The sequence below is a fragment of the Colletotrichum chrysophilum genome (assembly GCF_026319265.1).
Source record: "Colletotrichum chrysophilum strain AFK26 chromosome Unknown scaffold_16, whole genome shotgun sequence".
Taxonomy (NCBI): Eukaryota; Fungi; Ascomycota; class Sordariomycetes; order Glomerellales; family Glomerellaceae; genus Colletotrichum; species Colletotrichum chrysophilum.
In genome coordinates this window covers 466161-494095 of record NW_026517303.1, presented here as the reverse complement: position 1 = coordinate 494095, position 27935 = coordinate 466161, and the positions used below count along the sequence as shown (strand labels likewise).

At 54.2% G+C, this 27935-nt stretch overlaps 7 protein-coding genes across 7 annotated transcripts; 4 read left to right on the top strand and 3 right to left on the bottom strand.

Annotated features, from left to right (window-relative positions):
• Nucleotides 1-356: 356 nt before the first annotated feature.
• Nucleotides 357-1358, top strand: COL26b_003087 (uncharacterized protein; the record flags this gene model as incomplete). The annotated part of the gene is made up of 5 exons (XM_053175992.1): nt 357-422; nt 555-647; nt 725-878; nt 965-1170; nt 1224-1358. The coding sequence occupies 5 exons, from the start codon at nt 357-359 to the stop codon at nt 1356-1358; spliced, it is 654 nt and encodes a 217-aa protein (XP_053040159.1).
• Nucleotides 1359-3460: 2102 nt separating this feature from the next.
• On the top strand, nt 3461-4051 carry COL26b_003086 (uncharacterized protein; the record flags this gene model as incomplete). Its single annotated transcript, XM_053175991.1, has 2 exons — nt 3461-3672; nt 3727-4051. 2 exons carry the CDS (start codon nt 3461-3463, stop codon nt 4049-4051), a joined length of 537 nt encoding a protein of 178 aa, XP_053040158.1.
• Nucleotides 4052-6580: 2529 nt separating this feature from the next.
• COL26b_003085 (uncharacterized protein) lies at nt 6581-8497 on the bottom strand (the record flags this gene model as incomplete). The annotated part of the gene is made up of 1 exon (XM_053175990.1): nt 6581-8497. One exon carries the CDS (start codon nt 8495-8497, stop codon nt 6581-6583), a length of 1917 nt encoding a protein of 638 aa, XP_053040157.1.
• A 5527-nt stretch (nt 8498-14024) lies between these two features.
• Nucleotides 14025-14773, bottom strand: COL26b_003084 (uncharacterized protein; the record flags this gene model as incomplete). The annotated part of the gene is made up of 3 exons (XM_053175989.1): nt 14025-14411; nt 14490-14647; nt 14683-14773. The coding sequence occupies 3 exons, from the start codon at nt 14771-14773 to the stop codon at nt 14025-14027; spliced, it is 636 nt and encodes a 211-aa protein (XP_053040156.1).
• A 683-nt stretch (nt 14774-15456) lies between these two features.
• RRD2 (Serine/threonine-protein phosphatase 2A activator 2) lies at nt 15457-16734 on the top strand (the record flags this gene model as incomplete). The annotated part of the gene is made up of 1 exon (XM_053175988.1): nt 15457-16734. One exon carries the CDS (start codon nt 15457-15459, stop codon nt 16732-16734), a length of 1278 nt encoding a protein of 425 aa, XP_053040155.1.
• A 699-nt stretch (nt 16735-17433) lies between these two features.
• On the top strand, nt 17434-18060 carry COL26b_003082 (uncharacterized protein; the record flags this gene model as incomplete). The annotated part of the gene is made up of 2 exons (XM_053175987.1): nt 17434-17457; nt 17506-18060. 2 exons carry the CDS (start codon nt 17434-17436, stop codon nt 18058-18060), a joined length of 579 nt encoding a protein of 192 aa, XP_053040154.1.
• An 8267-nt stretch (nt 18061-26327) lies between these two features.
• Nucleotides 26328-27598, bottom strand: COL26b_003081 (uncharacterized protein; the record flags this gene model as incomplete). Its single annotated transcript, XM_053175986.1, has 4 exons — nt 26328-26678; nt 26736-26884; nt 26987-27260; nt 27323-27598. The coding sequence occupies 4 exons, from the start codon at nt 27596-27598 to the stop codon at nt 26328-26330; spliced, it is 1050 nt and encodes a 349-aa protein (XP_053040153.1).
• Between the last annotated feature and the right edge of the window lie 337 nt (nt 27599-27935).

Genomic DNA, 27935 nt, shown 5'->3' with positions numbered 1-27935 from the left:
TGCACGTGACAGGCGTCTAGCCCAACTGTGCCTACCCGACTCCGTTGGCCTGCCTGACTGAAATTTTCGCTTAAGAAGTACGGCTTCCTTGCAAGCTCCCCGCCATCCTCAAAAACAACCACCCCCCAAAGTCGATCAGTCGGTGACGATTCCTACACGTCAAACGCCCACAGCCCGTCTACGCTGTCTCTCCACGGTACGAGCCACCCGGATTTACCATCTGCATGGAAACCCACTGCGAAATTCCTTCTCGCCATCGCCTACTTGTTTCTTTTGCGCCGATTGCTAACCCCCCGATCAGCCCCGCTTGTTTACAACAGACTCGCACTGAGCCAACTCATCGAGCGATTGCGAATATGGCTGCCGCTCAGCAGACGCCCACCTTCAAGCTCGTCCTTGTTGGCGATGGTGGTACTGGAAAGGTCAGTTGTGGACGTTCAGACATCGTGCCTCTTATCGCGCGCGCGTCGCTGCGGCTGCTCCCTCACTATGTCCCCACGAAATCATACTGGACATCGTAAGTTTTCTGTTGCTGACCGTGAAAAATATTCCAGACCACCTTCGTCAAGCGCCACTTGACTGGTGAATTCGAGAAGAAGTACATGGCTACCCTGGGTGTCGAGGTTCACCCTCTAGGTTTCACCACGGTAAGTGCCCCCAAAGGGGCAATTTTGCTGCGGTCTCGAGTTTGTGACGGAAACTGATTTTTTCCTTCTTACCTCAGAACTTCGGTCAGATTCAGTTCGACGTCTGGGATACCGCCGGCCAGGAGAAGTTTGGCGGTCTCCGTGATGGATACTACATCAACGGCCAGTGCGGTATCATCATGTTCGATGTCACCTCCCGTATCACCTACAAGAACGTCCCCAACTGGCACCGTACGTCAACCCCTCCACGAGCGATTTCGCCAATTTCTGGACGGAACCAAATATTACTGCCAGCATGACTTACTCAATATCCACAGGCGATCTTGTCCGCGTTTGCGAGAACATCCCTATTGTCCTCTGTGGCAACAAGGTCGACGTGAAGGAGCGCAAGGTCAAGGCCAAGACCATCACCTTCCACCGCAAGAAGAACCTCCAGTACTACGATATTTCCGCCAAGTCTAACTACAACTTCGAGAAGCCCTTCCTCTGGCTCGCGCGCAAGCTTGTTGGCAACCCTGCTCTGGTAAGTATAAGCCTACGCGTGCTCAAGATGCAATGATATTAACGGATCGCTAGGAATTTGTTGCCGCGCCGGCTCTCGCCCCCCCTACCGCCCAGGTTGACGAGAAGCTTCTCGAGCAGTATCGCAAGGAGATGGATGAGGCTGCCAACATGCCCCTGCCCGGTGAGCTGTCGGACGAGGATCTGTAAAGATAGAGATGATATAAGGATCATGATCCGACTGTGGTGGAGTGGCCAACAGGGCATCGTGAACCGGGATTCTTTGGCGCAGACTGGCAATTGCTAGCTATGACCATGATGGTAGAAGACGGCACGGCCGGTTCATTTGGTAGACTCGGAGAAGAATGGAAGGGCCTTACGTTTGCTGCTAGACGGCCAGCAAACTTTGAGTAGGTAGTTCGACGCCTTACAAGATGAACACTGAGTTCTCACTCCATATTCAAGGTGTCAGGGGTTGAACCGCTCCCTTCCATTCCCCTATGCGAGCCGTGGCAGACGACGCGATACGAATAATTAGATAGCAATCTCATACTTAGTCGGTGCGCAACTCGATAAGCATGTCAATTACCAATAACAGTTTCCGCACCCAAAATTAGTGGTCAAAAAAGGGGAGAATAATGCCGGTATAGTCACTGACGTCTTCCGCGGATTCAGCTGAAGATCTAGTGTCACCGGCTTGGCCTGTCTTCTTCGAGGATCATCGGTACATTTGGTTACAAGGGGCGGCGGTAGGCGACGGCTAACCATCAACTCGACAATTGCGTGTCTGATTATTTACATCGGTCACCGTGTCCGTGGACTAGCATCCCAGCTCGCCGCATCCTCCGGAGCATTCGTACCTACCTAGTACCCTAGGTCGTCGCGACGCCATCTGGGGATGGAGCAGAGAGAGGCAGTAAACAAGGGACGCAGACGGTGGACGGTGCGAGCACGGGCATGGGCACAGGCACGAACAGTCATAACCAGGGTTGGCGACGCGTTTTAGGGGATTAGACAGGGTTCAAAAGTCCCCTCTCTTGGCCTAGTGCATAATTAGAAGCGAGATCGCAAGGATCGTGATTGAAAAACGAAGCGACCGCGCTGTTGAATGCGGTCATCGGGAGACGTTTCTATCTTTGCCCTTCTGGTTGGCTGCAGGTCTAATACAATTTTCATGACTTTTTCAGTCAGACACAGAACCGGTAGGTCCTCAGTGCGCCGGCGTAGGTTACGTCCAACGCAACATCAGCTTTGCATATACCTCAGACATCATTGTCTGGCAATTGGTACCTGGCGGCAAGCCTTGCGAGGTACAGCCCAATGAAGTTGAAGTTGGTAACTAGCCTTCGAGATGCCACGAGATTCAGCGACTAAGTCAGAAAAACAAGACGGAAAGGTTGCTTCGTAATTGGCATGGTGTCTCAGGGACATGCATGCATGCAGCAGGTAGGTATTTGCTGAAAGTGTAGCCCCTGGAGATGGGTACTGTTTTTGTTTGATTTCCTAATTGACAACGAAGACGCGACTTGACTGGTCCGAGCCTCGTCAAATGTGCCTTGTTGTTGACTGTCATGTGCCTCAGCCACATCACTTTATCCTGTGGCCCTCCCTGCCTGGATAGGTACCTAGACCGATGTACGTTGAGGCTAAGAGATGTATCTCAAGCAATACAATTCTTCGTCTGCGATAGCTTGAATACGATGGTAAGGTAAGGTAGGTATCCGTAAGGTGCCTGGCACTGGATTTACGTGACTGGAGGTGGGCCATGGAAACCCGTGCCGCGATCGCGCTGCACCTACCTTACCTACGTTCGTGCCTGGCGCTGCTGCCCTAAGCTTGCGGGGTGGGACATACCTAAGGTACCTATAGGCTACCTACCTACCCTCCACTCAGTGTCCGAGTTCAGTCGGCGCACGAAGTGGAGGGCACCGAACCACTGAGGTACGCTGAACCTTGCCCGAGGTACGCCAGGTATCTGGCTAGGTAGGTAGATGGGGTTAGACGCGCTAAAGTTCAACACCAAGGGTACGCCGCAACAGACCGCACGTCGCCGTACCTAATTACGCATGACCGCGCCGTCTCGTGTCGACCTTCAATTTCCCCACCTCATTCGTTCCCAGAACCTCTCGTTATCGTTCTCCCTCTTCCTTCTGGCTTGCTCTTCTGCTTCGTTGCTGCACCTCCCCAATCTCCTTTGTTTTGCCAGTGCTACAAGATCGTGTGTCTGTTATCCTCCTAGCCCCTCCGGATACTTCGTCTTTCCCCGGACCATGATTGCCATCCAACCGTAATCCAGCTCGACCATCACCAACATGCCCGCCTCCGACACCTCTCCTCCAGTCCCGACTGCTGCCGCGGCAACTTCCCCTCCGTCCTCGAGTGATTCATTCTCTCAACTAGAGCATTCCGCACCCGATCTCATCATTTCGTCGTCTGATCTCGCGACATCATCAACAACGTCGAAAACAATAGTGAACGGCGAGGAGCCCGAGAAGCACCCAAAGGGAAAGCGGAAGAGGACTGCGTGAGTTCAATTGAGTCGCGTGACCACGCGTCAGTCACTGACATTGTCACATAGCGCCAAAGATAAGAGCATACTTGAGAATGCCTACCTCGCGAACCCAAAACCAGACAAGGCGGCGCGTCTGGATATCGTGAAGCGCGTTTCCCTCAACGAGAAGGAGGTTCAAGTAAAGATAATGCTTTACACAGACTTTTATCAAATGGTTGCTGATCCGTCTTTAAGATCTGGTTTCAAAACCGTCGCCAGAATGACCGGCGCAAGTCGCGTCCCCTCTCTGCACAGGAAATCGCAGCTCTCCGTTACGGTGGAATGCAGATACTCTCCTCTGACCCTGCATCATATAGCTCTCCGGTCGGCGAGGATAAGACGTCACCAATAGTCGAAGCTGCTGCTATGAGTAGCGCTTCTGCGCCTATGGAGACACCAGCCAAGCCTGTTCACACGGGCGCGAAGGAAGCCGTCGACGGTCCTCGCACCGTCAGTCCATCCCATGGAATTGGCATTTCGGGAGACAGCGCTCTGAAGACCCCCTCAACTCAACAGTCAGACCCTGCCTCTCAGCCGCAGACCTCATCCTCGTTTTCCTTCTCAAGCTCCATAGGGCTTATGTCTAAGCGGTGGAACCCTGCAAGTTCCTTTTCCACGCCGTCGACGCTCGATCGCAGGATAGACGATACTCCCAGGTATGGCTTCCGTTGTGTTCATGCATTGACGAAGACCAAACTCACACCCATCAGATCTGAGCAATGCCCTCCATCCTGCGAGTCAACCGCGTCTGCAGCACCTATTCTTCCTCCCCCCCAATCACATGTGCGCCTGTCACTTTCTCTCGAGGGCAAAGCGGAGCTCGTGTCGAATGAATCCTCGCCTCCGCGGTTGCAGCCTACGGGACTGTTCTCAGACTTGCCAAGTCTGCCGCGAGTCAAGCCTCGTTCTCTCCAACGTAGTCACAGTGCGCTTCCGAGTGTGACCCTACCTCCCATCTCGGCTCTCACTGACACTCTCCCACCGACTCTATCTCGCGGACGATCCCGAGATGCCCATGCCTGGGAACTATGTTGTGATGCTGATACCCGGGACGAACTCACTGCACAGGCAGAGAACGAGTCAAATGGTTCGGCCGTCGCCGCAATCAGTCTTTTACGCTCAACCAGTGGCATCCTACAAAATAACAACTCAAAGCGGAACTCTCCAGCAAGCAGGCCGACACCCCGGCCCCAGCAGCCCAAGAAGCCTAAGCTGTGCCGGACCTCATCGAGTGTAGCCAGGATGCAAACATCGCTTGTTGACGCTGACGGGCCGACGGATGAGAAGGAACCCGCAAGAGTCAAAGTCAACATGTTGGTGTCCCCATCGGGTGACTCTGATAAGGAAAATTGGCTTCCAGATGAAGAGGGGAACGCACGTCGCATATCGCCAGCCGGAGAACTCGGGGCGCCATTGCCTACGACAGCTGCTAACAAGCCCAACGCGAGGCGGACGGGTCGCATTCTTCAGGACCATCCAGGACCAGTCATCTTTAGTGGCAGCCGCGCCAGGACGATGCCGGCTATGGGTCGGAGAGATTCTGGGAAGGACATGTCAATCTTCGAGGATGATGAAGGCCTGTCAGCGCAAAAGCCTGCGGATGAGGTTGAAATATTTATGCGTGGTGAAGTCAGCCCGAGCAAAAAGGGGGACATGGATTGCATCGCAGGCTTGCTGTCTTTGAGTCAAGGGAACTGGAGGTGATGGCTCGGTGCTTGGGTGATTCCACGCCAGCCTTGCTTACGAAAACAAGTTCACGTACGGCATGACAGCAGAAATGCCCCATGCTTGTCTTGGTCGAGGTCATGCCATCTTCAGGCAAAAGAGCGGTCCATGAGCTAATAAGGCTTGTGTACGAAACAAACCGAAGAGTTCCTGGAACAAGCGACTCTTGCAGAGAAGCTTTGAGCAAAATCTCTCTCACATGGTGTATGAACTGGGTATGGGGCAAGCAGATAATGCCGATGCCTGGTAAACCAACGCCGGCACTTGGTCCTCGGTAATGGTATTTCGAGATTGGGGGGCCTCTTGTGCATACTGGACGACTGAGTCCGATTGAGTCGTGTGGCTTTGGATATGGCTATGTTTTGAAACATGTTGGTTGAATGCGCGCAGTCATTGTCTGTTGTATGTAGACTAGCATAGTGACGCCACAGCGAACCGGGTGAGGCGAAGACGAAAGAGCGAAGAATCATGCACTACTGGAAGATATCCATCGACATTTCTTCCCGCCCCATCTTCACGACCGGCCAATCATTGATATTCTCGGTTGAAGACCCAGTGTCTCTTTTAGAGAGATGGCTTCTAAACGAAAGGCTAAGCAATGTTCCCATTCACGTCATCTTTCGATCTACCCAGCACGGCCATGTTCTGCACAAAAGCGCGCGCAAGCATACACACCCCGCACACTCCATAGAGCTAGATATTATTGACCATTGTTTCTGTACTTAACCAAATCTGCTATTCAGCTGGTGCGGTATGGATTCTATGTCGATGGGACTTTCCACTCGTTACTCTCACCCTTCCCACCGTGTGGCTCATCCCGAGAACCACACTAAATGCATGCCAGGGGATGACATTTCCAAGTATCCTCAATGCTGTCTAGTATGAGTTTTTTCCGTGTGGGCGTGTCTAATTCGGGCCTCTGACTGCCCTCGACACAATTGTTCGCTCCCTGGCTAGCGTTGCCAATGTCTATGAAGCCGGAGCTTTGAAAAACAAACATCAAAACGTCAAAACAATGCGTCTAGCCCGCCTCGCTCAGGTGGGTCGATGAATAGGTCTTTGGAACGCCCTTTCGCCACGGGTTAAAAAAAAAAATGCGGTGTGGGGAATCATCATGCGTTTGCTTTTCTCTCTGTCTCCTCTGAGAGGAAAAAATTCACATACCCAAGAGACTCATCTGTCTTCTCAGGGGACTCGCACTGATGCTGCCGTCTTCACTGGCGTAGCAAGCCGAATCAGTATCGATGTCCCACTCAGGCTCTTCGTCCTTGCCGTCCTCCGAGGGGCACAAGCTGTTGGCTGAAGAATCAAACCCCTTCTGCGTGGCAGCGCGAGTATTCCAGCGTAGAGTGCGAGAAACGCTGTCAAACCATTCGGTCTGAGTGCGTACGACAGTAGGAAACGGATACTGAGACGCCGTAATTGTGACGTAATCGCCTTGCTTGAGTTCAACCCTTCCCTTCCCGTCGAAAGCGCAATAGGCTGTAGCACGAGAGTTGCGCGGCACAGAAACGCGCAGCAGCATGGTGTCGGAGAGGACCATTGGGCGAAAAGAGAGGGTGTGTGGGCAGATTGGCGTCAGGAGGATGGCGGGAATGTCGGGATGCACAAGCGATCCTCCGGCGGACAACGAGTAGGCAGTAGACCCGGTTGGTGTTGAAAAGATGCATCCATCGGCCTGCACCACTGTGAGGAGCTCATCGTCACCATAAAGCTCCAAGTTGGAGACGTATGGAGACGGTCCGCGATCGATGACTAGCTCATTGAGAACCTCGAATTGCTCACCCTCTTCAGCCTCCTCGCCTCTGGCACCATCGCGATACACCGTGCAGGTGAAGCGCATGCGCAAGTTGACCCGCATACCCTCCTCTCCCATGATGCGATCCAGATGCTGCTTATACTTCTCGAACTCAAAGCTCGTGAGAAAGCCGAGACTGCCCAAGCTGAATGACAAGACGGGAGGCACGATGCGCTGGAAGAGCCAGGAGGTGAAAAGCACCGTACCATCGCCACCCAGGGTGAGGACTAGGTCGAATTTTTCAGGCTGACTCCAGCACAAATCGGGCGTCCAGTATCGGAGCATGTCTTGGAAGGCAGGGTTTTCCGCCAGGAGGCCGTTCGCGTCGAAACGACGAGAGTTGCGGAGCTTGGCATCCACGTAAACGTTAACGCCGACATCGGAACCGTATCTCGGAGTGCGCAGAAGCCAGGACGCAAGCTCTTTAGTGAGGTAGACGAGCTGGTTGTCGCGAGCCTTGGTAACAATCATGACGTTGCGTACGGCGCGCTTGATGGGACGGCGCTGGAGCTGCTTGGAGACCTCTCTGACGCCTGTAGCGGTCTGGACCAGTCTTGAGTGAGACATGCAGTCGTCGTTCTTGATTTCCTCGAGGACCTTGTCAATATTGACGGCATCGTCAAAGCGGTTGTGGTAAAAGCAAGGAGACTGCAGCGAGGGCAGCGCGGTAGTGGGTGTCATGTTGCGGTTGGCAAGCTCGTTGAGTGCGTCGGCCAGCTTCTGAGAAGACGAGGTAGCGGGCCGGTTCTCGACACCACTCTGTGCGGATAACATGCCGGTGAGTGAAAGGGCTTCGGGTTTGTTTCTGCGGACAACCGAAGCAAGAGCTTTCATAATAGTCTGGCGGGGAACTTCGTGTGAAGGCGCGTTACGGCGGTGGCCCTTGGGAGGGTGGCCGTGGTGCGCAGCAGGGGAGGAACGCGACAGAGGTGGCGGTAGCTCGGGATGGGCGGCAGTGGGTATAGTTGCCGCAGTCGCGGCTCCAGATATCGAACAAGAAGCAGTCTCGGATGCAGCGTCTGCGGCAGTGCCGCGTTGAACGAGCTCAGTTGGAAAGGAAGATTCTGCTAGCGAAGCGGCATTGCGAGGCAGAGATTGGCTGAGGAAAGCTGCGGAGTCGGGCGTAGATGGGCGCTCACTGTTGTGGGCGGCGCTGGAGCTCTTGGGTCGGTCGGAGAGCGAGGTTTTAACTGCCTCGGAGAAGCGCAGAGGCGGCGGGAGCGGATTACTGAGGGCGGGGTGCAGGGCGGTGGGTGAGGAAACGAAGCCCGACATGGTTAAGAATGGTCGTTGTCCGTGACGGGGATTAGGGGAAGGAAGCGAGCTAAGACCGGGGAGGGTTGACTAGAGAGTGGATGGTGACAGGCTTGAAAAGAGGTAATAATAGCCTGGGGTGTGTGTGTCTCCCTATAACCAAGGCCGAGCGACGAATTTCGCGGCGGAGTGACACTGAACGTGGGGCGGGTTTTGGCGTGCTTGATCAAGAGGAGTGGGCAGCCAAGTTGGGCTTGTGGGCGTGGGAGTGACCGGAGGTTGCGGACCACCGATGGGCGGTAGGTAGGCACTTACAGCCGCTACCTTTAGCGCGTAAGTGAATTCGAGGTCGAGGGTGAGTGCTTTTTGTGGAGGAGGTGAACAAATGTACAGGTAGTTCACTCGGGGCTAGGGGTTTGCAAGCGACGGAGCGCAAGTTAACCCGTATGCGAGGGTTGAGGACTTTGAAGACCTGGGCTGATGTACCGGAGTTGAACCAGGGCAAGCTCGAGACTCTGGCACTTTTGAGGTGAGAAGAGGCGTGTGCGGCTTGGGTGGCGAAGGGGATAGAGACACAGTAGTTGCTTCGTGTCGCAGCAGCGCCGGCCAAAACGGAGATAGTCGGCGAGACCAGGTACCTAGCGATAAAAGAACAGGGCAGCAGGGAACCGAGACAGACTGCAAGCAATCTGAGCGAGTGTGTGACTCGGGTACCGATGGAGGCGGCAGTGAAGGGGGTGTGGGATGGGATGGGATGGGATGAATGACGCTAGTTTGACTATCGGAACGGAAAACCAAGAAGCAGACGGGACAGAGGGAACGAAGAGTCGTTACCGCTGAAGCGGGACCCGAGACAGAGCCAAGCCAAGGTAGTTGGACCTGCGCGCGCAGTGTGTGCTCACAGGCGAATCCCTGAAAGACTGGCGAACTGGATGGTGATGGCCGCAATTATTGGGCGAGACGCGGGCGTCAGAGGTGCCGGTGCCGTCGAGGTGCAGCAGGCTGCAGAAAGTGTTCGCACGTGGTTGAGGAGAATAGGGTGGTTGACGTAAGACGTCGACGTTCGATCGAATTGCTGAATCTGGACAACCAGGATGGGTGGACGCACGCTGAGTGGGCGGTTATGTTGTTGAAATGCCGATCCGAAAGTCAAAAGTTGATGTCGACGCCAGGTCTATTGTGTTGCTGTTGTATTACCAATATCCGAGTCTCGTTTGATGCATACAGTTATGCTCAAGAAAGGAGAGGGGAGAATCGCTCCAAATGCCGCAAAGGTTGCCGTCGAGGTGTGGATGTTGAAATGAGTCGAGCCGATGAGAAGAAGAGAAGAGATCCAGATCTGAAAGTCTAAAATAGAATGTGGTACATAACAAAGAGGCAGGCAAAGGTACCCGGTGCGATATGACGCAAGGCGATGCAATGCAGGGCAAAGTGAGGAACAAGAAAGAAGAGAGAAAAAACCCAAAGATACAAAAGAAGGTAATTGCTAGAACTACCAGAGCTCTTCTTCAAATGGGGAGGAGAGAAAAGAGGAGGAGGAGGAGGAGGAGGAGGAGGGCGGAGAAGAGCGAAGAAAAAAAGAAGCTGAAATGAGTAGAGAGTGACCAGACTGACTGACAGAAAGCAGAAAGACCGACGGCCCGGGACTGCATCCCAACGGCAGGAGGCTTTAATAACGAAAAGAAAGAAGATGAGAAGTGCCCCTCAGGCACATTCCTTTTGGTCTGATGTCGATCGAGGATGAGAATGGATGCGACCTGGGCCTACCTACCTCAGGTACCCTCACCTTACCTTGGGTACTGGGGGCGCTCCCATCAACACTTGGTAGGCACGTATGTACCTTGCCTTACAGTACGCAACGCCCAAGCTCGGACAGTCTGAGGAACGTAGCCCCAGGCAGTCCCACTACTTTGGTAGTGTACCTAAGGTAGGTACGAATAGGTAGGTAGGTACCTTCAGCATCGTCGTCGACGCCGGGATGGTCTCTATCATCAAACAAGAGCCCGCACGAAGCGCCATGCCTCTCCTTGTCCGCCTCACCTCACATCAAATTCCATACCTTAATCTCTATAACATGTTCCACAAGGTACAATCCCGCACGAGTGCATGCAAAGGTGGGTGAGAGATGTGCAAGCGGGCTAGGAGCCTCGAGGACAAGGTGCGGCGGATGCTAAAACGGCGAAACGGATCCCCCCGTTCCTGGCGGCCCCCGCCCAGGCCGTCCCCGGGGAGGCTTTCTCCGTCCTCAGTGCCATTTGCTGCAGGGCAGCGCTCCTGGCCTTACAAACGTATGGACAGGGGGCGGCATGAAGACAGCAGCCCCCCGTAGCGGGCCAGGGAGATCCCTATCAGGTGCAGGGCCGTTGATGATGCACCGCTCTCAGAAAAAGATGAGGTGAAGTGACTTGCAGTAGCAGAAATCCAGAGGAGGCGACGACGGGAGACAGGAGTGTCTTGAGCACCCGCTCAGCTCACTACATGCGCCGCCCGCTAGCTGTATACTGTACAACATTATCGGTCTGTCACAGACTCCTTCACCGCGCCCAGCATCCGTACCTTATTACCTACCTTACCTACTTCACAATCACAAGAAGAGGGGGGGCGCCAGCATGAAGACACCCGTAGGTGGTAGAAACAGGCCAACGACTCGCTGACAATCCGTGCGCAAGCACCCAGCCATCAAGAAGCTAATCTGTCCCTTCGTTTTCACTTCCTTCTCGTAGACGAATAGCATCGTGACAGAGTGATGGCAAGGTTGACAGGCGTCGCGATGGACGTGATGGACGTGATGGACACACATTTATTGGCAGCTAGCGCTGGACGCGACCAATGGCAACAGCCAAACACGCCCGCAGACGGCTGGAACTGGTCGTGAGGCAGTCGACAGCGTAGTGTGACAACTACGATACAACACAGGGGACGATACGCTGGAGACAAGCGCCCTCGATGACGACAACAAAACAACGGCTCCAAGCCCCAGTTCCATGCTGCTTGCTTTGCAGCGCCTCTTGTTTGGCCTACAACATGCGCATCAAATTTGCATCCCTGGTGCACCTAGATAGTGGACTTGACCACAGCGACGCGCATGGTCATGTGATGGACCTTGGTATTTGTCTACAATCCTCCGGGCTTGAATACACGACACACCCACCGGTGGCCGGGTCTGGCCTTCAGCTCGTAGAATTGACCGCTGGCTGATCTGTGTCGTGTTCCTCGTTGTAGGGCAAGGTCTGGGTATAGCGTAGATCACCCTGATTATGGCTGCATTGTGCCGTCGTGTTTCGAGCGATTGAGCCTTGACTCTCTGCTGCTGCTCGGTCTAGGAGTTGCTGAACTTCTGAGACATGGCAAAAGGCCCGCCGATGACATGGAAGACAGGAGACATGAGAGGAAGGATGAAAGACCCAGAGACTCTTGAACAATCCGGTCTTAGGTGAGGTAGCGGTGGCTTTGCTATTGTCCTCGTCGTCGCCGCCGATGCTAGCGATGATCTCTGCTGCCATCCGAGATAGTGTGACATTGCAATGGCTGTTCTTCTTGCAAGGAAACACTGATGGTTGCGTTAACTTCCATTGGTATAGAAGATCACGGCGGGGCGGCTGCCGGCAACCTGGACAGGAGCCACCGCTAGCCAGTGTGGTTGCAAGCTTCGGGTGGGGTGACAAGACGACGAGACTAGGTAGGAAATCTAAGGAGAACCGACGGCCAGGCTGTCTTGGGCAGGAACCTTGCTACAGAGACTTAGCCAAGGTATTATACGGTACGTGGCGTGTGATCTTTCCAAGGGGGAGGATACGGAAAGGGGTATGTTTGAGCACACAAGTAAAGCAGCACTCAAGATTGGAGAAGTCAGTGAAGGGCGGGCCATCACGGAGGAGGGCAAACACTGGCCTTAGGTACAGGTTGCCAGGCATCCAGGTTATCTCTCTGTGGCTGAGGTGGTTGTCTCGGTCGTCGTCAGCGTCGCAGAGGCGAAAGAAGAGTCGGGCTTGGTTTGGACTTGTTGCGGATCAAACAGTGACGCCCACTTTTGCCCAGGGCATCCAGTCACTCACTGTTGGGAATCCCTACTGAGGCAAGTACGAGTAGACGGGAGGCTCAGGCGGGGGAAAGACTTTTTGCTCCTGGGTGCCTTACCTAGAGGGGTACCTCAGCAACTTACCTAAGGTACCATGGGTACGCAGTATCCGTATTCCATTGGGGCCACCTTGGCTGCTGAGGCTTTCAGGTCCGCAGCGCCAACTCTCGAAAACTTTGACGCGGAGGCCGCGGTACGTAAGAGGTCTCTGTCCAAGTCCCACAGCGCTGGAACACCCATAGACCAGCTTGAGATAAGGAGAGGGAACAAGAACGGACGAATGAGTACTAAAGGATGGGGGAAAGGAAGCTGGGAGCGACCGAACAGCCACAATGGCACAGCTTTTTGTAGCCACTCCTACCAATGTAAACTAGTTACCTCTGGATCGATTATGCTTAAAAAGAAGAAGAAAACTCCCGAGGCTATCCATGGAGATTCACTCAATCTGTGGTGATATACCGGACCCAGCGTGAATTCTCCCGTCTTGGCAAAGAAGAGCCAAGACACTCAAGCACGACTACCCGTAATATCACAGCCAACTTGCCAAACGAGACGTGGATGGACTGGGGCTTTTCCCTACCCCCCAAATTCACAGCGAGGAAACCGGTTCGCGTTGGCGCCCAAAGTGAGAAAAGATATGGAAACTACAGCCTATGTACGCTTAATAGAGCGGGCGTCAAGACTGCGACACTACCCGGTGGGTTTGCCAGGAGGAACCGGGACAGCGGAGCCGTTTGCAGTTTCCGTAACCTGAGCCGACGGGAGAGCGCCGAGGTGACGGGAAACGCCCGGCAACTCCTGACTTCAGGCCTTGTCAACGTCGCAGCCCCTCCGTGCCCCAGTGCCTGCACGCTTCATGTTCCTGTCCCTGAGATTCAGCTGAAACACCGCCTTATGCAGCATCCCCCCACGTCCACCACAGTGTACTGTGTGCTTCCTCCTGGGCCCGCTCCCCGTCTAGCGACTTGCAGCCTCACTGAAGCAATGGTTTTAATCACTGCTCCAGATTCCGCTTCCACGATACAAGTCTTCGCTTCTTGACGCCCTGTCATCCTGTCACGTCTTTTCCGTCTCCACAGTGACATATGATGGCATTCCTTGCGTGAGCAGCCGAGTGATATTGCCCCTGCTTGTCGTCTCGGAGCTGCTGCCGTGACTACTCTCGGTCGAACCTCCCCAGCCACTGCCCCAAATTTTGCCAATAAACCGTCGTCTCATTTGTCGCTCCCTGCCCGTCATATCATATGCAGACTCCTCGACGGCCAGGCCCGTAAGCATAGGAGGTGCTGCTCCGCCTGGCCAAGAATTCCATGCTTCCGCCGCTGCAACCGCTGGGATCGTGTCGTTTCCGCCCTCACTTGTTCCGATCGCCAGTATTTCCTTATCGTAAATCTTAGAGCGTCGTTGGTGTCTCGCAAGTCGCTCGGCTTGTTCCAAGTCCATGTTTACGCCTCGAGGTCAAGTGGGATATCACGCCACTCTCGACTCCATCACCGTCCGAATAAAGTGCCGCATGTCTGTCGAAGCCTGGCCGTCCTCGCTCGTCGTCGCAGCACCCTGATCCTCCTGGAAATGCTGGCCGCATGCGCGCTGACCTGTGCTCACCACCTTGTCCCACTCACTCAGGGAGAATGATCCCTCACTCTCTGCCAGAAGCAAATCATCCTGGGACGTGAAACTCAGAGCATGGAGTGATGTTGCCTGATCTGCTTCCGACGGCGACGGCTCAACGACAATCTTGTTGCCGTTGTTGAGAACGGCTACCGCAGTGCAGGTGGCGATCGCTTTTAAAGGCACGGCAGCCGATAGCAAGCCCAAGACAGCACCGTGAAGCAATGCCGGAAGTAGAGTCAGATTCTGTCATGATCAACGCATTAGTAGACGAATCTTGTGTGCGGCGGCCAGTGTCGTATGCCTGCCCGAATGTTGACTTACAGACTTGGCTTGAACAACTTTGCTGTTTACATAGTCGTTCTGGGGCGTTTCCGTCACCTGGAGTGTAACCTGAATGAGGCAGCGAGGGAAGTTCTTGACAGGAATGAGCTGTCGCAGGGCAGACTGTAAGATGGATTCAAGCTGGCGCTCTCCCGTGCCTATATATTGATCGAGAGTATCAGCAAATAGTTACCCACAGGAAGCCACACACGGGTAATTCTGACCTCCAACCCCTGCAGCAGGTCGTACGACAACATCAATGACCGACTCGAAAGGGTTTTCATCTCGTCTTTGCACTTCCATCGGCCCATTTACGGACGCAACCACGCAATAACCACCCCTTGAAAACGTTGCTGAGCCATCTGTTCGAGGAAGATGTGATATCCGGGCCTGGGGGTTGCTGTTGGAGGTCATCGTCAAAGGGTGACGCGCGTTGCAGGCGACGTGATTTGTTTCGAGGTATCTTCTAAAAAGAACAGTCAAGAGACCAAGCGCCGAAATGAACTCTCTGCCCTCTCCAGATGTTTCTGGTGCACGTATACTTTCGGCCGAAAGTGACTGGACGCCTGGCTGATGGAAAACCTCAAGCCCAAATGCTACGCTCTGCTCTTCGGTTCAGAAAAAAAATGAGATGAAGTCCCTAGGTGAGAGCTGGGTACGTACTTGTTGACTAAGGCAAGCCTTTCCAATGACGGACGCTAGGTAGGTAATTAGGTAGGTGCACAAAGCAAGAAGGTGGGTCTACAGTAGACGCAGCACTGCATGATTAATTAATGCATACCTACACTACCTACGTAAGGCAGGTAGGTATTCGTGCACCTACTTCGCGCAGGCGCCTGGGCCATTGGTAGGGACGCGCGGGTTGCTCGACTTGGAGCTTGTCGATTCCGTTCCTCCACCCATATTTTTCCTCTCCTCGCACGATTTTGAGTCTTAAACCCCTGGGCTAGCAACTTTCCGAGACACTATGGCTTCAATCAATCTGTCATCTCGTACCGACGCACCGGCTGCATCCCCACTAAGCACCAAAATCCCCAAGCTCGAACCTCGCCGCCGCCGTGGAGCTCCCTCCAACCCTACCCCTCGCCCGGAGACGCCTGCGTTACCATCACCACCCGATCTCCCCGCCCATGCGTACACGACACCCTCGAGACGGATTCTGTCCCAAAGAGACCATGAGCTGTTCCTTTCTTCGCCAACCTACAGCCTGATCCTAGCCTTCGTATTTGGCCTTTCCGAGGCCGTTGAAAACACCCCGCGCTCCGCCATCAAAGAAAGCGAACTCAGCCCTTCCGTGCGCTCGATTCTCGATATTCTGGACGAAGCCGACGGCCTCGTCAAGGATTCACCCCCCAGCGATCAAGGCGGCTCGCGCTTTGGTAACAAGGCTTTCCGGACGTTCCTAGACTTGGTGAAGGTGAAGACACCGGGATGGCAAACACGATTGGGCGTCTCCGACGCTGCGAACGATGAGGTAGCGGTCTACTTGGAGCATTCATTTGGAAACAGGATGCGCATCGACTACGGCTCTGGTCATGAGCTTAACTTCATCATGTGGCTCCTCTGCCTCTATCAGCTGCGAATCCTAACAAGAGACGACTTCAAGCCTCTGGTACTGAACGTCTTCAACCGGTACCTGGAACTCATGCGAGACGTCCAGTTGACATACTACCTGGAGCCTGCCGGCTCACACGGTGTTTGGGGGCTGGACGACTACCAGTTTCTTCCCTTCTTATTCGGCTCCTCGCAACTCCTACATCACCCGTTCATCACACCTTTGGCCATCCATCAGGAGTTGACATTGGAGGAGTTTGGTGACGATTTCTTGTACCTTGGACAGGTGAACTTTGTCAACGGTACCAAGACAGTAAAAGGCCTGAGGTGGCATAGCCCCATGTTGGATGACATATCTGCCTCCAAGTCGTGGACCAAAGTTGAGGGCGGGATGCGGCGAATGTTCGTTGCAGAGGTTTTGAGAAAGCTGCCCGTGATGCAGCACTTCTTGTTCGGTTCTCTGATTTCGGCGGTGGATGGGATGAGCACAGAGGAAGAGTTCGGGCTTGGACACGAAGAAGATGAAGCGGATGGAGGTGAGATCTCAACTGGCCATACTGGGAATCACAAGCATCAACACGTGGGATGGGGCGACTGCTGCGGCATCAAAGTCCCCAGCAGCGTAGCTGCTGCTCAGGAAATGAAGAAGAGGGGCACTCAAGAAACCCTTCGCAGGATACCTTTCGATTAGAAGGCCACATAGGCATGACTAATGACCTACAATTAGACAATTACGATATCAAAGATTACATCCTCTAGTACGGTGCGCCCAATAGCACGCCAACCCCCATCCTCCCCGAATCATGTCTGACGTACACCCTTCCAGCGCATCCGCTGTGGTCAGACATACTTTAACTAGCCTTGTAATCCACCCCGTAAATCCACAGGTCCGTCTCTTTGACGCCGGTGACAGATGGAATCTATTCCAGCAACCCAAGATCTCGGAGATGGCTCATACCGGGCAAGTGTGCCCACCTCTGGTCCGAAGGTGAGCCGCATGTGAGATCGAACCAGATGTCGGGGTGATCATTGTCAATAGAGTCCAAGGCGTAAGCGACGTTGCTACCGTACAGGTCGCATCGTGGGACGTTGAGACCTCTCTCGGGATAAAAGCGGTAGGATTTGCACCCATCAGTGGCGTTCATCACGCTCTGTCATCAACGTCAATGGGACTGGCCGATGCGGCGGCGTTGGAAATACGAAGAGGGAGGTGAGACTCACGGCACAAAATTGGTAACAACCCTCCAAAGTCACACGCACGCCTGGCGAGTTCTCGACAAAACGCGCGAGGAAGTAGTTGCCCACGGGCAGGCCATGAACGCCGCAGTGGTTGTTTCCGGGCATCGGTTTGCCTGTCGGTGCATTGTCCTGACAAACCGTCTTTGTCGGGATGAGCGTCGAGGACGGAACGAAGGTAAGCGGCGCGCTGGTGACAGGCACCATGGATGTGTCGATGACGCAGCTCTCCGTGGGAATAGGGGTCACGGCGGTCAGCGTTATCTGTGTCGCCCAGGAGGCCGGCGAAGTGTCTGCCGACTTGGTCATGGGACTCCGGCTTGAGTCCGTTGAGGATGTTGGGATGACCTGCAGAGTGCTCGAAGTGTCATGGCTCGACGTGGCTGAGGCGTCCCAGGATGTGGCAGCAGTCACCGTGCTAGACCCGTCCTCGCATGGCTCAGTTGGGGTCGTCGTCGTTTCCATCGACGAGTGGGTAGCAACTCCGTTCCCAAGAGAGCTCGATGTCATGGAAATGGTTTGGCTGGTCGTGCTGTTGGAGCCTCTGCTTGTGAATGTGACCCCTGAAGAGAATGCAGATGAAACAGCGGTCTTGCTCACGTCGGAGACGGATATATTGCTCACGGCGCTGGTGGAGAATGCTGATGTGCTGCTGGAACCAGTCTCATGCTCATCATCGCAAGGTGTCGTGCTCTGCGTAACGCCTGACGACGTCTTGGCGGACCACATCGCGGTCGAATTCAGGAGCGTGCTGGAACCTGCTGCTGTTGATTTGAGCTGAGTAGTGGAAGCCAAGTCATCGTTGCATGGCTCGGTGGTCTGTGATGGCATGACCGAGGTGGTGATGTTGTGCCACATGGAAGTGGAAGTTGTAGCCGGCTCATCAGAGCAAGGCGACTCGGAGGCTGTGAAGGCGGTGGTTGCAGAGGAATTGACGGGCTTGGTGAGACCTGTGGAGAGATTCAGAGACGTGGGAGACATGTTCCCTGTCGCACAGGACGTCGTAGAACTAGAGTTCGTCGAGGACGAAGTCCATGACGGATGCGCCGTGCCGGTACCGGAAGACGATGTCAGATTACTGCCGAACGAAGTGGTGGCAGTTATGTAGAAAGTCACGTCTACCGTCGTTGTCGATGTGATGATGCTCAAGGGGCACGCTGAACTCATAGAGGTACTCGTCGCATTGAGCGGAAATGAAAAGGTACTGCTGGCCGTCCCGGCTACTCCAGTCGGTGTCGTTGAATTGGTACCGTTCAACGACCAGCTCCGTCCGGTGGTCCAGGCGGCCGAGTCCGGACTTGGACGAAACCCTCGTTGTTGTACGATATGGGCGGCCATCTGGCGGGTATGATTAGCGAAGTCTTCTCCGAAGGAATAAGAAGGATCTGAAGTCATTGGGTCTTACTTCGTCCTCCGGGGCCTTCGGGACCGCCTTAGCTGTCTCGGCGAAGAGAGCGCCAAGCAAAAAGAAACGATACATGTTGAGGTATATTTGCCGACGAGAGGCAGCAGAGAGCCGATGATGCGGATCAAATATTGGGTTGGTCAACGAAGATTGACGGCTCCTTTTAGTATGTTGATGTCGACAAGATCAAGAACGACAGCCGTGGCCCAAGCCAACCCGTCTTATACATTGCGGCCTCGTCGCTCAGACTTGGAAGGAGTCAAATGGTTCCCCAAGAAACTTGATAAGAATCCCTTCGCGGCCGAACTGTGGAGGCATGAAGAATAGAGGGAAAACTATAGACGTCCGCTATTGAAAATGACCCAAGGAAAAAGAATAGTCTTCAGCAAGGGGGACTACCGTGTAAAGCACCCCTTGCAGCGGCACAGAATGGCAACTGAGACACCGTTGCAATCAGTATGCTAGAACATGATGAAGGCTTGGAAGAGAATCAACTGGAGCGGGATCGGAGTGAATGGGAAATATTCCATTGACAAGCACTCTGCCTACGGCAGCACTCCTTGTGGAGGTTGAAGACCCAAAGGGAAGGGAAAGAGAACCCAGCCATGTTTAAGTACAGGACCCATATATGATGACAATGTCTCCGTAATGCCCTTGAGAGGTGAAATGCAGTGTAGGGTATCAGAAGCATTTCACTGAACGCCATCGTGCCCCTAAACCTAATACCGAATGCCAAATGCCATGCAAAAAAAGCAACGCAAAGAAAAGTCTCAAATGCTTTTACGACTGTGTCGGATTTCGCGTTGCCCGGAGTTTTGCAGTCTTATCCCACCGGTCCTTACCGGAGGCGATTCATCGTTCACAGCCGAAACAGAGCCTTGAGCCGAGCTGCCTCTTAATCCTCCCAGATTGTTTCCAAGTCAAGGTCCTGCCGTCGTTCGGCACCACAGACACTCCACCGCTTTCTCTTGTCTCTTGACCCGAAGCCGAGTGTTCTGCCTCGAGATGGCACGTCAAGACCACCCCTTCCCTTGCCTTCTGTTACACTGCCCCTCTCCGCGGCATCAGCGGCCGCTTTGAGTTGAGCGATTCTTTCGGCCTCCATAGCCGCTTCCTCCGCATCAGGAGAGTCGGGTATCGTTTCGAGGCTAGACATGCTGGGGCTCCTCGACCTTGTCGATGTAGGAGTCGACGGCACCGACGAAGAAGGGAATGACGGGATGCCGTAGCCGTGCGAAAAGGCCTCGTAGCCTCTGAACGAAGGTGAAGACGCAATGGACGTGGGGGTGGTAGGCAGCGCGGGCAACGAGCCGGTGCTGGCATGTCCCGGGGTCCTCAAGGGCGAAGACGGCCGACGGTGACGAGGCAGCACTGCAGAAGATGCCGTGTTACCAGCGATTGGGGAGGAATTTGAGTCAGCATTTCTGCGGTCTGGTTCTAAGACAGAGCTGCGAATTGGCGATGTGGGAAAGGACTCGTCAACAGGTTTCCGTGGGATTCGAATGCGGCTGGGCGAACCCGAGGGACTCGCAGGACGAAGTTGAGGGGAGAAGAGGATGTGGCCAGCACCGTTGACGCCTGGCATGGACTGTGTACGAGACATTGGAGGAGCCAAATTCGCCGCAGCTGACCTCGATCTGTGGTGTCCGGAGAGGGGCGAGGTGGTACGGGGACGGTAAGGCAAAGGAGGCAGAGACCATGCCGCAGCGGTCGGGGAGGTGGGACTCGGATCGGTCTGGCGTCGCAAAGTGGGCGGTTTCCTCAGAGGTTCGGTCTCGGCAGCAACGGCAGGCAGCAGAGCGGGATTCTGGATCCGGAGAGAGGGAAGAGGCGAGGGTCGAAACTCCTCCATTCTCTCGGTCTCAGGAACGGGTTCCATGACGAACGTCGGAGGGCCCGAGATGTCAGGCGGGGAATGGCGACATTAGCAGCAGATACCCTTCGAAACGCTCGGAGAGGTGAGATCGTATCTGATGCGTGCCAGATGCGTGCGGGTGAGACGATTCGTTCCCTCGAACGGCGGCGAGGGAGGAGAGAAGGACGGCGTCTGACAGTCGGGGGAGACAGGCAAGACGGGCGACAAGACTGGTATTGAAAGAAGACAGCAGTTGTCAAACTAGGCGGCCACGTCGGTTCGAGTGAAGCGGCGAGCGAGGGCACAGGATCTGGAGTCGGTGCTGTGACGGAATCTCGAGGGAAGCAGGTCTTCGTAGTCGTCGAGGGAGAAGGGTTGGCGAAGGGGTCGTTTGGCGAGGAGGTCGGCTGAGGGGAGAGAAGGGAGCAAGGCAAGTAAGTGGACGGAAGCGGAATCGGGCGGCAATATGAAGCGGACGGGAAGGCAAAGGGCGGTATCAACCAAGTCACACATTCCGTGATGTAAATGAAAGAGACCCGACCAGCTGACGGGAGGGTCCAGAGGAATACATAACAAGAAGGGGAGACTGCAGGCGGATAGAGTACGGGGGTTTGGGGGTGTGGGTGTAGGAGGAGGAGGAGAAGGCGGACGCTGGGAGGAGGATGCAGCCTGCGTACTAAGGTAGGTAAGCATGTATGGCTGAGGTACACATAGCCTACGGCGGCACTGGGAGGTCCCAAATGGGGAAGGGACAGGACCTGGAGCTTTGGTAATAAGGCACTTGCGGCGCATATCAGAGACGGTGAAGAAAGGGGGGAAAGAGGGAGGGGAAGGGTTCGAGTCGGTCGGTCGGTCGGTCGGTGTACGGAGTACCAGTACCTTGGCTTGCCCTCACGTCGCCCTCCGTTGCCTTTTACCAGAGTGATGCACGCATGAGGCAGGTTATTGGATTGGGCAAAAGGTAGGTCCCTTTGTCTTGGCCGGGGGTCGCAACTCGAGAGGACTCGAGAGGCTGCGAGTACCTTGCCTTGCGTTCCCGAGACTTAGACAGTAAACAACCTACATCAGAGCAGAAAGGCAGATGATGAGGAATACTCCATGGCCACAGTACATGCACACGCAATACAACCGGTCGGCGTTACCGCTTTGGCCCGCGGCAAGCGGCGAGGAACCCAATGGCCCAAGCCCAAGGCGAAGGCGAAGGATCTCGTCCTCCCTCCTTTGTTCTTTTGCTTCAGTGTTTGCTCTCCTCCTCCTCATCGCCAGGCCGGGGCCGTAAGCAGCGCCCCTTTCCATTTGCACACGTTGTGCTGTTGTGCTATAGAGAGCAATCTATCCGACATCGGTTGTTTTTTTTGCATTGCAGTCAGCCGATGTGAAGCACGGCCAATTTCCCCCCGCAATCCAGCGATTCAAATGTCATGAAGATGAAGGAGATTGGACTGGAGGGAAACAATAGGTAGGTAAGCCACACAGAGTCTTGGCTCCTCCTGGGGAGGGGGGGGCTCTCTGGCTTTCAGGCATGGTTGGGTCAGGCGGGGAGCATAACGCTAAGGTAAGAACCCCCGGGAGGCCCAGCGGTGCGTTCACGCTGCAGTGCAGCCGGGAGTCGGGTCGGATGCATACTACTGGTATGGGCCTTGGGTACCTTAAGTACTTACCTATGGACCTAGGTAAGGTACGTAGGGTACCTACCTTAAGGTGAAGGTGCGGTAAGGTAAGTCAAAGTAAGGCACCGCGAGACTGCACCGGGATTTGATAGGTAAGGTAGGTAAGGTAAGGTAGGTCATGGCTCGGCTGATGGGTCCAGGGACGGGACCCTGAGTGAGGTGACAATTTTCTAGGGACCCGACTGGACTCCATAGACTACCTACCTTGGGTGCATTGATTTTGATTCACAATGGAAACCACCTGCTGACATTCGCCGCATACACCGTGTACCCACTGAATACGGGCTTCGTCCTGCAATGGAAGGTTGCCGTCTTTATGCAAACTTGTGTGTGTTGATTGCCATTCATGCCTGGAAACGTGCTCGGCCTCGTCGTCGTATCAACAACTCATCTCAGGAGGTTGAGTCCGGCCACGACGACCCGCGTTCAGCGTCCACCTAATACAATGTACCCCTTCCTCCTTGGCTGGGACTGGGCCGGTTCCACGCTCACACGAACCGTTCCTCGTAGTTTAACCTCGTGCCTCAGTCCCTCCTCCTGCTGCGCGAACTGCTTCATTGACCTGGCCTGGAAGCACATCAGCCCAAGAAACGCACCGTCTCCTCGGCCCTTGCGTCTTTCCTCCGTCATCCGTGCCGCATCTTATCTGCATACCAATACACTACTTATAAGACATCCATCCGGTGATTTTGCATTTTGGGACATGTTATTGCAAAGTCCAGTGACTTTTGTCTCTCCCCACAGCTCCCACTTTCGGCTGCTCCGTCACTGGACCCAGGAATTCATCGTCACCCCAGCAATGCGAGCCGTTGAATTGCACTCGATCCCCAATGCCCGTTTGCGGTCAGCTCATGGCTGGCCGTTTTTCAGACGCATTCCAACCTCTCCTCCAAAACCCGTTTTCCGAGTCCCTCGTAGACCTCTTCGCAACCATCCGTGTCTGCGGTAATCGCCCCAGTCACGACGGCCTGGCTTCGGGTTTCAGCTGCCTCCGTTCCTGTCATGTTACCAACGTCCTTCAATGCCACCTCACATCTACCCATGCCATGGCCAGTCCTCTGTACGAAGTACCATTGTCGCCTCGACCGAGACAGCCACATTGCGACTTCGCATTCCGTCTGAAGCAACCTGACACCTGACCTGCCCGTGCCTGACTTGTCTCATCTGTATGTCTTCTTACCCGTCGGATACATCGTTTCCTCGCCGCCTTGACCTCACTTGTGACGACTGGGATCCGGCACTCGTTCGGCACCAACGGCTCCGATACGGCCGACACCTCGTGCCCGGCCTCGCCGGAGCCTTCGGACTAGGCCCAGATCTTACCGCAACAGTCCCCGGGCCCGCTGTCCAATTCATGTACTGGCCATCACCACGGGCGCACAGCATGGAGGAAGCAGATGAGTCAGCCAAGAAGACTGCTGTTATGTCGCAACGCCTAATGGCTATCGAGACCATATCGACCTTAAGGCTGGCTTGCAGCAACGTGCACTATGTCAACTTCTCTTCCATCGTTGAGGAGACAATCGCGTTTCGAGATTGGATTTAGGCACCACTTCCTAGGGTCACTTTGAAAAGAGGAGTTCTGGGCCGCCAGATCAGCTTCCTGATTCATGGGTCTAGTGCGACCGAGAGCGGCGCAGACAAAAGTGAAGCGGACAATAAAAACGGCAGCACGTTGGATTGGATGAGGTTTTGGAAGAATCTAAGGGGGGTCGAGGAAATCAGGTATTTCCCAATGCAGGAGCCGATCTAAGAAATGTCTTCCCGGGTATGGTCAGAAAATATAACGTCTCTATTAAAGAGCCTGGGACTTTGAGCAAAAGAAAGTAGAGGCGGGAGGGCCGATGTGGTATAGAACTCGTGAGTTCTCTTCTTCTACTTGTTCTCGTTACATTAGTTGATAAAATAACGCTACGGCTTCGGAAAGTACTACAAGAATATTGACTATTTGATTTCCAAGTTCATACCGGATACGCATGTGCTAGCAACGTGCTCTATGTCCGCAGACAAAGCAAGGTTCATACCGTTAACATATCTATAGGTACTTAGACATCATGTGAAATATCGGCCGTATCATCAGAAGTAGGGGCTCCTGAAGAACCAAGGTCGGAAGTAACATCATCCAAAGAATCGATCAAGGAGTCTTGCATCGAAGAACCAGCAGTGTCTCGGGAGCCCTCACGCCCCTCCCGAAGCTCCTTGAGAGCCTGTTTTGTACGCAATTGAAGTTCATCCAACTTTCGACATTTTTCGCAGTCGGAGTCCAGCCGCAGAGTCTGAAGTGAATGGGCGTTCTTCGTAGTGCACTCTAGACCACGCTTGCCAGACAAGAAGTCTTGTTGAACTTTGCAATAAGCCATCTTTCGCCCATATATCGTATGCTTACATTCGTATATAGCCAGTCGATAGTAGCACATGATGGCTGTTTCCCTAACTCCTCGGAACTGTACGATATGCTAGTGTTTGTCGGGGTGTAAGTAGGTGCGTTTGCATGTGTATGGCGGATGGGACCTAGAGTTGAGAGGTGGATGTGGCACTGTACTTATACGCACAGCGGCGGTCCCAAACAGCATGAAATTCAAGAACAAGGAAGTATTTTCTAGGTGGTCTTCGATGACAAGGAGATGATATTGAACAATGTCCTATCCTGGAGAAAAATAATCAGGTGTTTGTCTCGTCAATCCGGACAAAGGACCCATAGGACCCTGTGTCGACGCAATGTTGTCATAGATTACAGCTCTGCTCGACAACCACGGAAGACAGACATCATTCAGCCTTTCCACTTGCTGAGAGGAACCCACTTTGCAATACGTCATGGAATGCCGAAGTCCAAACGATCTTGTCCACCTCACGACAATCCTGAACCCGGGGAACGTCGTATCCCAGCCTCGCTAGAGTCGTCATCAAACCAGAGTCTGGCGTCGAAGTCACCACAACCCCGCGCGTCTCCAATAGGCATTCCAGATCAGATGTCGAGTCGCCAAAATAAACGAGTCCCTTGGCATTGTCAACTCCCTGACGAGCTGCCAGCGCCCGCAAAGCCCGCAGCTTGTCATCACAGGTCGTCAAGATAGTTTCCCGCCCCGATGGACCGAGGACTTCCGGCCCGGAGATCGAACCGTCTATTTCAATATCGTTGGCGACCACGTCAAATTCATACGCAGACAGCACGCCTTTGATGAAGGATCTCGACCAGTTGATCGAGACCACCGAGACAGGCCAATTGTTCTGCTTGGCAGTGTCCATTAGCTTCGCGAAACCGTCCCGAAGCTTTACCCGCCCTTCCTGACGAGCAGCATCTCCGGCTTTCATGAGTTCCCCCCTGCTGATGTCCTTGAAAATGCCGGACCGTTCAACGCGGTGCACTGAGCGTAGCTCGACTTCTCTGAGACCTCGCAGGTAGCTGAGCTCTTCCGAGAGGGTAAGCCGACCGTCTGCCGCAGGTTTGTAGGCCGAAACATGGTCGACGTGATCTTGGTTGTAGTCCTCAAGAATCTGCCGCCATGCTGCCGACAGATCCAAGCCGCGCTGTCGCTGGAAGTGAAGACCGACCTCAGCGATGGTCCCGATCGTGTCCTTCGTAGTGATGGTTCCGTCAAAGTCCAATACTAAGTTGAGTTGTCGGTGAAACATGAGTCGAGCTGACAGCGTCGAAACGCGACGTATGGAGAAGTTCAATGTTCGTTGAATGTTTACGCGGTTCAGGTGAACCCTCAGGTGAACCCTCAGGTGAAGCATGCTTGGTGCAGGTTTGTAGAGGCGAGGACAGTTCGCGGGCTGACGAGACACCTTTCCCCACTTGGGGACTGGCTATCCGGAGCCATGGCAACAAAAGAGGTCACGCAAGATTGGCGCCGCAGCAACAAAAATTAGGCTTCAAGCATCTGTTCAGGTCTGAATGAGTTGACTGTCCCTTGGGAAAATACGATGCGTCGATGCCATTCCCCGGTTTCTCCTAGCCCGAGTCCAAAAATAGCGATGCAAACCCTGCGACACGTCCACCAAGATCTAGTGTCCAGACGGGTATCAAAGTCCCGGTGACAAAATCCTCGCCGGATGATCATCTTGACAAACCCCAAACGCCATGCAATGTATGAAAGCAATGTGATGAGCCGCGGTCAAGCACCAGGCACAACATCCTCCATGACCATCTCATCGTCATCGTCATCGGCTGCTGCCTCCTCTGGAGCTGTTTCGTTAGTTGCACCGGAAGCCATGCTCTTCATATGCTCTTGCAGCGACCACTCATTGGCGTGTATGCCAGACCGATTGAGAACCGCGATCTTCTCCAAAGTTTGTCGCAAGAAGGCTTCGGGCTGGTCAAATCTTGCCTTCAGAATAGACATCTTCCAGTACTCGTATTTTCTGAAAGCCTCCATGAGACCGTCCAAAAGCTGCTCCTCAGACATACGAGCCGAACGGTTTTCTGCCTTCTTCGGCTTTGTGGCCTTCATAGGAGCAGTCGTTTTCTAGAGGGTGTCAGCCGTAAGGAAAGGGAGTCGTAACCATGTAGAGCGGTGACTTACAATGAAGGAGCCGAACTTCTCGACAGCAGCGGCAGAACCGTGTTGAATGACGTTGTTTGCCGCCCGTTGCCCCATGATTTGGAGAGTGTGTTTGGGCTTCAACGCTTCCAACTGCTTCCGCTGCAAGATTGCCTGGCTTTCGGCGTTATCTACCGGTTTGCATGCTAATTCATACTGGATCCTGGCGGCGATTTTTGTTTTTTCTGGGCCATGTTAGGACGCGCAAGTCGCTGTCTGGGGATTACACGGACTTGGGATCGCCTTGCGGTAATACGGTTGCCACCGGCCACGCTTCTCGAACGGCTTCTTTTCCACCTTTTCGTTCTTTGGGCGCAGGAATCGTGCCGGTATGCCTGCGTTGGCGGCGTCGTTGCGTGCTTTGGACTTGGCCTTGAAGCCAGGCAGATCCTCCTCGGAAAACACGAAAGTGCTGCGCGTAAGTTCCTTGCCCATTTCGAGATCGTACTCCTTCGGCATGAGTTGATGTTCAGGTCGGTTCGAGTTGAGAAGCATCTTGAACCGGTGCTGTAAAGGGCAGACACGTCAGGTTTGGCTACAGAGTGCACCACAACGCGCCATTCACATACCTCGACAGCGCCATCGGGCCGAACCACATCCCACTGTCGCATTGTTCCGATCTCAATCTCAGCATCGTCTGGTAGACTGTCCCAGGCATCCCAGAGGTCTTTTGGGACGCGGGCTAAGTATGCTTGGCCAAAGGCACCCTGCTCGCTGTTGGGGTCGAAGAACTCGAGATCGCCGGCATCTTCGTACAAATCGTCCTCATCGAGAGGAGAGGCCGAAACAGCGTCCGGGTCGGGCTTGATGTATGGTTCTTGCTTGATGTATGTTGAATCCGCCATGGTGAGTTGTACCGCAGCCCTTGGAATTGTTCAAGTCGTGGCAGGTGTAGCGGATTTGCGAATGACGAAAGGCTATTGAAAGCGAATCTAGGCACCCCTAGCTCCTGCTACCTAATAAGTGTGCCAAGGTGCGTACCTTGAACAGCTGCCCGTACACAGTCGCGGGCGCGTGTGCCACCTGCTGGGGTCCCAAAGAGGATTAGCCTCTGGATCATGTGACGCGGGGAACGATATGGGAAGGTGCTCGAATGTGAATGACTGCCTCGCCGTCTTTTTAACAATGAGTCCTGTTTTTTTTTTTTTCCTGCTTGCGTTCCTTTTGGTACGTTGGGGTTTT